Here is a 12,461-nt window from a genome sequence, read left to right as displayed (position 1 = left end):
TTATAGTTGCCTCATTTTATTTACACCCTGAAGCAGAAAACTGTACATTATGATGTGCTGGCTCTACCTGAAATCTATGGTAGTTTAGGGTACAGTGCATGGGACTGATGTCTCCAATATCTCTCCACATGTAGCAGAATCAAATCCATACAGAAATTGGAGCATGCTGTAAGTGAAATACACAGCAGGTCCATATCTATTACACATCTCGACTATCTATATATATATTTATTTTATTTAGCAATGTCTTCAGCCCTTGCTTTAAAAGGAAAATAAAGTATATATCTTACCTCTCACAGTGTCTTCCTTGCTTCTCCCCGCTGCAACTTCAGAGCCTGTCTCTGAAGTTAGACCACTCAGCTAATCACAGCCTGTGGTGGTCCCGTGCTGGCCAAGCAGCTTGTTACTTCACAGACCGGATCTGAAGTTGCGGCTGCGGGGTGAAGCAAGGAAGACACCAGGAGCGGTAATGTGTATATACTTAATTTTTTCATTACACATTCATCAGCCACCTGATACACTGCGGCCGCAGAAAATTGTTCTAATTTGTACGGCCGCTATTCAGTGAGCGGCGGCCATGCAAAATAGCCTGTGCTTACAGTGTAAAGTATGGCTCCCGGTTGTACTTTACATTGTGGTCTAGGGCAAATTGGAGTGCGGGCACACATGAATGTGCCTGCATTCCAATTAAAGTCCAGTGATGTTCACCTGGCCAATAGGGTGAAGATCTCAAATGTTCATACATTGTGTGTACATGGCCTTAGGCTGCATTTACACATCAGGAGAATCATCCTAGGACACAAGTGTCCATAGAAAATCTGGTGCAGTTTGAACCAGGGCATTAATGTCCATTCAAAGTATGCCATCTAGTAGACAGTGTAAGTTTAGACTAGACAAGCTGAAGGTATGCCAGATTTTCAAACAGCCTGAATCTCAGTGATAATTCTAGCACATTTTTACACTGTTAGTGTATAACAATTAGACATTTAGGAGGAACCTGTCTACATGTTCATGCCACAGCAGCCAGTAGTGAAAGACCCCTTGTTTTTAGGCTGGGGCTAGATGCTGAGTCCTGATTGTACGATAAGTGTACAGAGTTGTGTGATCCGATTTACAGGTAGCCACAGAAAATCCATCCAGGATAGATTCTCTACCACTGCAGGGTCATGGCTGCATTCCCACCCTAACTCTTGGGACCAAAGAGATTTCTTATTAAAATAAAGACCGGAAAACATCATAAATGGAAGAGAAGACAGACCCCAATTCCACTCATACCAACTAATCACGACTTAGGTTTCATTTTACGAGAGCTTATTTTGAAAGCTGAGCTGTGATTGGTTTCTTTGGACATATTACACCAGTTTTTGCTTTACGCAGTTTGATAAATCTGAGTCCATGTGATGTAGCAGGCCTGCTACATCCTATCCCATCTCTGGGCATAGAGCGGGCATGATTCCTGGCCAGTCAACCCCTTTCACCTGGATAAGGACTGCTCTGGAAGATGATTAGCGGCAGGCCTATATCTCCTTCTCTTGTCTTACAATCTAACATTTTATTCTTTCCCGCTAACATTTTATTCTTTCCCGCATTTCCTGTTTCAGTCATGCAAAATATACTTTGTAATGAAACTATGCCAAAATGTTCCACTGCAGACTGTTCCTGTGCATTAGGAAAATAAAAACTCCACTCTCCAGATATTAAGTGACTGTTTTTGTTGTTGATCCCATGTTGTCTGACAGTAGGAACATTTCCTAAAAAGGAGTTTTGTTATAGGAAAGAAACCCTACTTTATCCTCTGAACCTGCCTTAGAGGTAGAGTATTTGCAGACTATGGAATTCGCACTCCATAGACACCATTCTATGGACCGGCCAATTCTGCCAAAAGAATTGAAGTGTCAATTCTTTTGGCAGAATGCGGAATCCGCCCGTGCATAGAATTAGCCATTTAAATGCAGCGGTCAAAGTTGACAGCTGCATTAAAAAGCTTGTTTTGGCCATTCCTGTTCATCTAGTGGTGGTGGGGGGGGGGGATCATCCCCCCCAAGACACAATCGTGGAGGAGTGATCCCCACATCCGCTTTGGCCAGGGGTCTGCGCCGTAATATCGCTGATCCTGGCTCGGCAATCTTTTGCTATCCGCTGCAGCAGCCGAGAGCAATAGAACGCCTATCTCAATGAGAGATCAGAACAGTAATACTTAAAGTCCCCCAGGGGGAATAACCCTAACCCCAGGGGGAATTCTAGTAAGTGTGTTAAAAAAACACATCCCCTAATATAATTTAAATCACCCCCCTTTCTCCATTTTATAAATACAGGCATTCCAGGTCTACATTCCTTGAACTGTACCTACCTTCTTGGTGCAGTTTACATGCAGTTACCGCTCAGCTATTTATTAGTGGCTGAGGTAGGACAATGCTGCAGTCCCTGACTCCAAAACGGAATTGCACACGCTGACCCTTAAACACCATGAATCAGGACTAATTTTTCCATAAGAGTGGCACAGGGGAATGTAGGTACAAGTTTTTCCCCATGATACCCCCTTTATATCTCTTTACTCTTGCACTTGCCAAAAGTGTACTTGCCTTTAAAAATCACAAACATTGTTAGACTTACAGATTTATTCACATGATCTATTGCACAAGCTCTAGCTAAAACTAAACCTCCCATCAAATAAATTACATGATTTGTCTACTTTAAAAGAAATTTTATTTCTCTAAGGTCACTTATAACAACCGAAGCAAGAGTTTTGCAAGAGACATACAACGTTGCGAGTTCAATAAAATCAGTCCACTAAGATGAAAGTTGTACAAAGCTGAAGCCTCGATTTAAAGTCCTGGACATAAATACTCGATGTTTTACAAAGCACAGTCATCTTTGATACGTCTTATATTCATTTCCAGTAGTGTCCATTAGCTTCGCTCTTCAAACTGAGTCTTGTTTTTTAATAAGTAAGCTGCCAGGAATTCAATAGGATTTGGAGGTCTACAGTGGGAGAAAAGCAATAAATAAAAAATGAAAAAAAAACTAACAAATGTATGTTTGTGTGAATTTACACTCAAAGTCAAACACCATCAAAAGGAATTGCGCATATCTAGCCCAATACATTGCCTGAAGGGCACATTCACCCAAACTTCCCAACCAGATTTATGGCCAGAAAGAGATGAGTAAATTTACAGTAATAATGAAGCGAAGCGCAATCCACTCAGCTGCTGCTTTATAACCAACTGCAGGTCTTTCCTGGGTGCTTGGAAACTTCTCCCAGTTTCCCAGGAGTGGATCCAGCTTTTCCCAGCACCCGGGGAGGAGTGGCAGTCAGTTATAGGCAGCAGATGACGAGCAGATTGCAGAGATAACATAGTGCTTTGCTTTGCTTTTACTGTAAATTCGCTCATCTTTAGCCAGAACATCTGAAGTAGGATACAGTGGCAGCAAAGTAGATACGACTGGAACAGATCTCATCCAACACATGCTATGGAAATTTCCCAAACAGAAATTTACCTGCATTGCTGGATTTTTGAATGCATAGCGCATTTATTTGTGCTGCAGAAAGAGCAAGGATTTGTTCTAGGGCAGCTTCACACGTACCGGATTGCAGCAAATTTCACTGATTGGCTAAGTAGGACCAACGGGAGCCTCACATGCAGCCGTGGCGCTGAGCAGGTAATGTATGGGGTTAAAGGGGCCAGTTATATACTCGAGACGGAATTAAAACTCTGCTGCGGGTATGTAACCCCATTGAACTTCACACTACAAGGATTCGCAGCGGATCTGGTACGTGTGAAGCTACCCTTAAAGTGTCACTGTCATTACAAAAAAACATGTCAAAAGTTCTGATTGGTCCAGGTCTGAGTGTTCAGACCCATACTGATAAGGAGAACAGATTGGAAGAAGACTCTGCTGCAGCAGGTACACTCTGAGTTACGGGACTCTTTGGGGGGGGGGGGGGGGGGGGAAGAGTGCTACGGAGGGGTGGCTCTATAGACTTACATTATAACTCAAAGCGGAGAGTGGATGTGCTGCAGCAAATCCTCCCCCGGATCCTGTGCAAATGCAGTAATACAGAAACGGGCCGAAGCTTAAAGGGGCTGTGTCATGAAGCAAAGAATGTAATATCAGATGTGCACCAGATGGCATCACATGATGCGGTAAAGGGGAACCAGAAGACTCCTCTGGAGTATAAACCAGGGTGTCATAGTAAGTTTAGAACTACAAAGGTTAACTGAAAGAAAAACCCATTAAACCATTGTTTTAAATATATAATTATAAATATATTATTCCTCAAAGTGATTTAAGTTTATTTCAGTCTGTATTACCTCTCCTTCGCCAGCACAGAAAGGCCTTGTAGAAGTATTGGAACCACTGTTTGATCAAGATATGCGCGTGTAGGTAAAGCCTGTAAATCCACTTTCTGCTTGGAAACTTTTTCCGTGGTTGCCTTTTCATTTTCTACTAATCTCTAGGAGAAAGCACAATTCAGGCATCACATAGTTGACCATTAGCATTTGCAAAAAAACAAAACAAAAAACACCCTAGTAATAAGGCTGATCTACCGCAATTCAAGCTAAAAATAAAATATTAGTCTAGAAATTTAGCTGTCAAAATATGATCAATTTGTTATAGACATGCTAAAATTAAAACCATATTCCACCTTGTCTAAATTAAATAAAATGGTGCATGCCATCGATGAACCAAGCAACAAACCTCTTGTAAAACCTCATTCACACAGCAGGATTTTTTAAGGCAAACCAAGAAGTGAAATAAAAAGGTATAAAGGAAAGAGGTGTATCCCTTGGACCTAATCAGAGTTCTTTTCCATGTGGAGATTTCTCACCTATGAGCTGCCATAAACAAGCGCAGATTAGCAAGATTGCTCTCATTGGTAGGCCTTGGCAAAAGAAATCAGGTGGCCGGGCTGCATGAACAATCCTTGTATCGTTCGTGCAGCCAACGAAACTCACAGCACAGATATACATATATCCGTGCTGTCAGTTTCCACAGCAGTTGCATACTTGCCTAGTGTGCTGCTGCTTGTGATCAGGTATCCTTCTCCAGCTCTCCCTTCCAGCCCATCTTCACCGACCGCAGCTGGTCGGGGGGAGTCAGATCCCAAGCAGCAGTGCACTAGGCAAGTATGCAACTGCTAAGTGATCTGCAAATTGACAGCATGGATATGTATACCAGTGCAGTCACTTTGCTTTTATCATCAGACTCACATCTCCTTTTTACACAAGGTTGTGGAGCCGATGACGAGAAATTTTGAAACCCGCTCTAAATAAACAATCAGCTGATTAAACTGGCATTTTCCCCGTCCTCGGCTGATTGTTATCACTTTTACACATACTTCTGGTTTATAATCGGCCCGTGTAAAAGGCCCTTTAGTTTAGGCTTTGAAATACTGACACACTGTGGGGGGAATTTACAAAGATTTGCTTTTTTCACACCGATTTACGTTAACTCTCCACAACAACGTAAGATTTATTACGTGGTGCTAGGCACTCCTTTGCACCGCAGGCCACGCACTGCACATGGAAAATCAGGTCATTGATATAATTCATAATCAATCTAGTAGGCTGCGCTCTTTTTGTATCACACGCCACAAACTTTTTTAGAAGTTCAAAACTAATGAACTATAAAATTACTTACCTGCAAAAAAGGAAGCATGGAAGCATAAAAATACAATAAAAGCACAAAACATTTTCCTAAACTGTTAAGCAGCTACAAACCCAACTCACATAAAGCTCAAGCAATGAGTTCTGTATCAGTATACACAATGAATGGAAGAGCTCATAACATCTACTGTGCCTGTTAAAGGGAGTTGTCAATTCACATACCAGCACTGCAATATGTTGTGAAAAACCTCTGATTGGTGCAAGTGTCCAGTGGGTGGGGACAAGCTGCAGAACCGCTTGGGGGCATTCACACGTCCGCAAATTTGCGGTTGTTACAGACGGGGAAGGTGTGTCATGGATTCGTTACCCGCCCAGCATGAGGTGTCATTATCATGCTGGCAGCGGGGAAACTCTTCGAAACGCAGCAGCACCAATACCACCGTGATAGGATCTTGTAGTTCTTTTCCTTTGCGTGCGAGGCCATGGAGAGACCATACGTGAACAGATCTTCTGGATCTCTTCATTAGTGAACGTAAGAGAGCAGGCAGTTTCCCACTTCCCAAAGGAGGGAGCACGGTCTGCAATAATCAGCGATTGGAGCAATTTGTAAAGTCTTAATAGAGTCCGCAGCCCCGACGCATCGGAGAGAAACAATTTACCAAAATCAGAGAGTGACGTGGGGAGAGACGCCCTAGACACTATAGCCCGGAAGAAGGGCTGAAGCTGGCCATACGCCAGCTTAGAATTTCGGATAACTAGATTTAAGACAGTCCAAGGAGGGCAAAGCTCTTTGTGGGAACACCAGGTATACCCCAGAGGCTCTGTCCCATCTAGCCAAGCCAGATGGAAACCCAGGGTTCCCAAACAGAGGAGACATTGGGCCAGGTTGAGAAAAAAATACCAACTTCAAAACCCATTTATCCCATATGCATAAAACATGCGTGTTGGATAGCTGCTTTTATTACAATCTGTCCTGGGGTCCGTTCGGCAGGTGATGCAGTTATTGTCCTAAAAAACATTTAAACTCGCAGCCCTGTGTCAAATTGGTGTGGCCTAAAGTACACGTGCCCTAGGTCTGCAACGCCTCTCCGTCCCTTATCATTAGGAATGCCCCTGGGCAGGATTTCTCCTAATCATCGCTTGCCTGAACACTGCACGTGCCTTAACGATCCAGCATATGCGCAACACTAATTGTGCGTTACACGGAATGAGTATTGTTCGAACCTTCGCAATAACGATCGCATTTGAGCGATAATCTGCTCGTGTAAACACATCGAACGATCAAGTGACGAGCGAGAAATCGTTCGTTTTGATCTTTCAACATGTTCTCAAATCATCGTTCGCTAAAAAATTTGCAGATCACTTTGTGTTAACAGTCACCAATTTACCCTATGTGTGAGATAGGCTTAAGCGATCTTAAAAAGATTGCAATAACGATTTTTCTTTTGAATTTTCTAACGATTTACTCGTCTAAATGCTGATCGTTATGAAAACCAAATTGTTGCTTTAAAATCGTTAAACGATCGATTATTGCTCTGTGTAAACAGCATTAGACAAGTGATGAATAGGAAAAATCCTGCCAGGGGCATTCCTAACAATGAAGAGATTCAGTGCAGTTCATGTCTAACTACTCCTGAAATAAGGTGCTGCTATGCATGATGACCACTCCTCATATAAGGCATTGCTATGCACCTGTGGGTCTAAAACAGAATGAACCCACTGCCCAGGTCAGTCATTGCTGTACACAACTACTCCTGATATAAGGCGTTACTATGCAAAGGTCCAGTGTCTAACTACTGATATAAGGCGTTGCTATGCAGCGATACTACCCCAGATATAAGGCGTTGCTATGTACAGTTCGTGTTACTACCCCTGATATAAGGCGTTGCTATGCAGTGATACTACCCGATATATAATGCATTGCTATGCACAGTTCCAGTGTCACTATCCCTGATTATAAGGCGTTGCTATGCAGCATTACTACCCCTGATATAAGGCGTTGCTATGCAGCATTACTACCCCTGATATAAGGCGTTGCTATGCAGCATTACTACCCCTGATATAAGGCGTTGCTATGCAGCATTACTACCCCTGATATAAGGCGTTGCTATGCAGTCACTACCCCTGATATAAGGCATTGCTATGCAGCATTACTACTCCTGATATAAGGCGTTGCTATGCAGCATTACTACTGATATAAGGCGTTGCTATGCAGCATTACTACTTCTGACATAAGGCGTTGCTATGCAGCATTACTAGCCCTGACATAAGGCGTTGCTATGCAGCATTACTAGCCCTGACATAAGGCGTTGCTATGCAGCGTTACTAGCCCTGACATAAGGCGTTGCTATGCAGCGTTACTAGCCCTGACATAAGGCGTTGCTATGCAGCGTTACTAGCCCTGACATAAGGCGTTGCTATGCAGCGTTACTAGCCCTGACATAAGGCGTTGCTATGCAGCGTTACTAGCCCTGGTATAAGGCGTTGCTAGGCAGCGTTACTAGCCCTGGTATAAGGCGTTGCTAGGCAGCGTTACTACTCCAGATATAAGGCGTTGCTATGCAGCATTACTACCCCTTATATAAGGCGTTGCTATGCAGCATTACTACCCCTGACATAAGGCGTTGCTATGCAGCATTACTACCCCTGACATAAGGCGTTGCTATGCAGCATTACTACCCCTGACATAAGGCGTTGCTATGCAGCATTACTACCCCTGACATAAGGCGTTGCTATGCAGCATTACTACCCCTGACATAAGGCGTTGCTATGCAGCATTACTACCCCTGACATAAGGCGTTGCTATGCAGCATTACTACCCCTGATATAAGGCGTTGCTATGCAGCATTACTACCCCTGATATAAGGCATTGCTATGCAGCATTACTACCCCTGATATAAGGCATTGCTATGCAGCATTACTACCCCTGATATAAGGCGTTGCTATGCAGCATTACTACCCCTGATATAAGTCACTACCCCTGATATAAGGCGTTGCTCTGCAGTGATACTAGCCCTGATATAAGGCGTTGCTATGCAGCATTACTAGCCCTGATATAAGGCGTTGCTCTGCAGTGATACTAGCCCTGATACTGCAGAGCAACGCCTTATATCAGGGCTAGTATCACTGCATAGCAACGCCTTATATCAGGGAGGGGTAGTGACACTGCATAGCAACACCTTATATCAGGGGTAGTGACACTGCATAGCAACGCCTTATATCAGGGGTAGTATCGCTGCAGAGCAACGCCTTATATCAGGGCTAGTATCACTGCAGAGCAACGCCTTATGATACTAGCCCTGATACAAGGCGTTGCTCTGCAGCGATACTACCCCTGATATAAGGCGTTGCTATGCAGTGTCACTACCCCTGATATAAGGCGTTGCTATGCAGTGTCACTACCCCTGATATAAAACTTGCTATGCAGTGATACTAGCCCTGATATAAGGCGTTGCTATGCAGTGATACTAGCCCTGATATAAGGCGTTGCTATGCAGCGATACTAGCCCTGATATAAGGCGTTGCTATGCAGCATTACTAGCCCTGCTATAAGGCGTTGCTCTGCAGTATCAGGGCTAGTATCACTGCAGAGCAACGCCTTATATCAGGGCTAGTAATGCTGCATAGCAACGCCTTATATCAGGGCTAGTATCACTGCAGAGCAACGCCTTATATCAGGGGTAGTGACTTATATCAGGGGTAGTAATGCTGCATAGCAACGCCTTATAAGTCACTACCCCTGATATAAGGCGTTGCTCTGCAGCGATACTAGCCCTGCTATAAGGCGTTGCTATGCAGCATTACTAGCCCTGCTATAAGGCGTTGCTATGCAGCATTACTAGCCCTGCTATAAGGCGTTGCTATGCAGCATTACTAGCCCTGCTATAAGGCGTTGCTATGCAGCATTACTACCCCTGCTATAAGGCGTTGCTATGCAGCATTACTACCCCTGCTATAAGGCGTTGCTATGCAGCATTACTACCCCTGCTATAAGGCGTTGCTATGCAGCATTACTACCCCTGCTATAAGGCGTTGCTATGCAGCATTACTACCCCTGCTATAAGGCGTTGCTATGCAGCATTACTACCCCTGCTATAAGGCGTTGCTATGCAGCATTACTACCCCTGCTATAAGGCGTTGCTATGCAGCATTACTACCCCTGCTATAAGGCGTTGCTATGCAGCATTACTACCCCTGCTATAAGGCGTTGCTATGCAGCATTACTACCCCTGCTATAAGGCGTTGCTATGCAGCATTACTACCCCTGCTATAAGGCGTTGCTATGCAGCATTACTACCCCTGCTATAAGGCGTTGCTGTGCAGCATTACTACCCCTGATATAAGGCGTTGCTATGCAGTGATACTACCCCAGATATAAGGCGTTGCTATGCAGTGATACTACCCCAGATATAAGGCGTTGCTATGCAGTGATACTACCCCAGATATAAGGCGTTGCTATGCAGTGATACTACCCCAGATATAAGGCGTTGCTATGCAGTGATACTACCCCAGATATAAGGCGTTGCTATGCACAGTTCCAGCGTCACTACCTCTGATATAAGGCGTTGCTATGCAGCATTACTAGCCCTGCTATAAGGCGTTGCTAGGCAGCATTACTACTCCAGATATAAGGCGTTGCTATGCAGCATTACTAGCCCTGCTATAAGGCGTTGCTATGCACCGGACCACTGCCCCCCAGTCTCCCCAGCTGTACCACACACAACAGGCCGAAGCGCTGCCGGGGAGAGCAGCCACAGCCAGGACACCCCTCAGCGCTTCATAGCAGCGGCTGCTCTGGTACCTCAACATTCTCTGTCAGCCCAAATTCAGAATGTGGGTTTTCCGCAACCTGTAAAATAAAACAGCGGTCAGGATGGGTGAGGAGACAGCGGGCGGCTGAGGCGAGACACCGGCGCGGCACCCTACCTGGCTCTGTCCGCTCTCCATGCTCTGCTCAGCCTCCATGTTCAGGGCTCGTCAGCACGGCGATACCTGCGGGACACGACACGGTCACACGTAACGGAAACAAGCGCTCACCCGACCACAATGCACCCCGGAGTGCTGCCAGTACCTGGTAACTATGGCTGCAGGGAGGGACCAGCGTGCACCGGAAGCTCAGCCGCTATATGACAACCCCGCTCCCGCCCTCTCCCAGAGCCGCTTACTCACAAGTCGCCAGACGCCGCCAATAGCTGTGGACGTCTCAGACATGAGCAGTAACGAGAGCAGTGATAGGCTGGCGGCTCATGACTCCGCCCCCTTGTTTGTATACAGCGTGCTGGGCGCCGTCTGTGCGGCTCCTGATTGGTCTGCTCTGGAGAGCGGGCTTTTATGACAGGAGTTTCCTCAGGAAGGTCTATGAGAGAAGCGCCTCCTTGTCTTCTCTGTAGACTGCGTGTTCTAATGGTCCTCTTATGTATTCACTTCCTTCAGTCTACACGGTTCATTGAGTGAAGACCAGTAGACAGAACACTGGGGGGGGGGGGGGGAGACGTGTGTTATTTAACCCTTTCATGATGCAGCTCTAAATAACCAGGCACTAGAGATGAGCGAACCGAGTTCGAGTCGATCCGAACCTGATCGTTCGGTAGTCGATTAGCTGGGGCTGCTGAAGTTGGATAAAGCTCTAAGGTTGTCTGGAAAACATGGATACAGCCAATGACTATATCCATGTTTTCCACATAGCCTTATGGTGCGTTTACACAGACAGATTTTTGAAGCAAAAGCCAGAAATGGATTTGAAAAGAGGATAGATCCCAGTATTTCCTTTATGACCTGTTCTCTGTTTATAGTCTGTTCCTGGTTTTGGCTTCAAAGATCTGTCAGATAAATCTGTGTAAACGCACCATTATGCTACGTTTACACGAAACGATTATCGGGCGAATTTTCGCGATAACGATCGAATTTTGAACGATAATTGTACGTGTAAACGCGGCAAACGATCAAAAAATCGTTAATTTTGATCATTTAACATGTTCATTTACTCGTCGTTCGCCGATCGTAAAAAATTCGCCGATCGTTCCATGTAAACAGTCGTCGCGCGATAGTCCGGCCGCTCGCAGCCCCCCCGCTCACAGCCCGGCCCCCCGCTCATCCGCAGCCCGGCCCCACGGTCATTCGCCACCCCCGCTGCTCCGATCGCCAACCCCGCTCCGATCGCCCCCCGCCTTTCCGATCACCACTCCCGCCGCCCCGATCGCCACCCCCGCCGCCGCTCCGATCGCCACCCCACCCGCCGCGGCCATGAGCATACGTTACCTGGACCGCGCAGCAGGTCTTCGAAATCCCCGGCTCCCATCTTCAGCGCATTGATTGGCTGAAGAGATGAGCCGGGAATTTCAAAAGGCTCCTCTTCAGCCAATCAGCCATTCACTCACTGCAGAACACTGAGCACAGCAGGAGCTCTCCACCACGGAATTCCTCCGAATTTGCTCAGTGTGAACTGGGCCTAACAGCTATAGCACTGTTATTTCTCCATGTACACGGGAAATAAAGGAGAACTCTGGGCAAAATGTATTTTTTAATTTTTACATAAGGAAAGTTAGACAAATTTCATATATACACTAATTATGGGAAATGTACATATAGTGCTGTTTCCCTTAGTCTAGTAGATTACGCAGTTTCTCTAAAAAACCGTGACATCACAACTCGGGTGTATGTGCCAGCAGGGGGCGTAGTATTTATGGAAGTCGATGTAGAAAGTATATGTAGTGGAATCAGTGCGTTCTCCCTTCCTTGCTGCCCGGTGCTTTGCGATGTCCCTCCCGTACCGCTGCCCGGTGTTTGTGATGTCCCATCTCCGAGTTGCCCGCTGCCGTGCAGCAGGGTGAGCAGCAGATAAGGAGCTTATAC

The 12,461-nt window shown here is 45.6% G+C and overlaps 1 protein-coding gene across 6 annotated transcripts; it reads right to left on the bottom strand.

The window, feature by feature from the left end:
• Positions 1 to 2,683: 2,683 nt before the first annotated feature.
• On the bottom strand, positions 2,684 to 10,796 carry DPY30 (dpy-30 histone methyltransferase complex regulatory subunit). 6 transcript variants are annotated; one of them, XM_069954993.1, is made up of 5 exons: positions 10,779 to 10,796; positions 10,536 to 10,601; positions 10,411 to 10,458; positions 4,314 to 4,456; positions 2,684 to 2,982 (listed from the first exon to the last, which is right to left on the bottom strand). In XM_069954993.1, exons 2-5 carry the CDS (start codon positions 10,572 to 10,574, stop codon positions 2,910 to 2,912), a joined length of 303 nt encoding a protein of 100 aa, XP_069811094.1. In that variant the 5' UTR covers positions 10,575 to 10,601; positions 10,779 to 10,796; the 3' UTR covers positions 2,684 to 2,909. The 6 variants fall into 6 exon arrangements, with proteins under 6 accessions (XP_069811094.1, XP_069811093.1, XP_069811098.1 ...); XM_069954992.1 differs by lacking the exon at positions 10,779 to 10,796 and adding an exon at positions 10,681 to 10,766; XM_069954997.1 differs by lacking the exon at positions 10,411 to 10,458 and having other exon boundaries at positions 10,779 to 10,795.
• Positions 10,797 to 12,461: the final 1,665 nt, after the last annotated feature.

This window comes from Dendropsophus ebraccatus, chromosome 15 (assembly GCF_027789765.1).
Source record: "Dendropsophus ebraccatus isolate aDenEbr1 chromosome 15, aDenEbr1.pat, whole genome shotgun sequence".
NCBI lineage: Eukaryota > Metazoa > Chordata > Amphibia > Anura > Hylidae > Dendropsophus > Dendropsophus ebraccatus.
The sequence above is the reverse complement of the archived record's forward strand: the minus strand, read 5'-3'. Positions and strand labels throughout refer to the sequence as shown.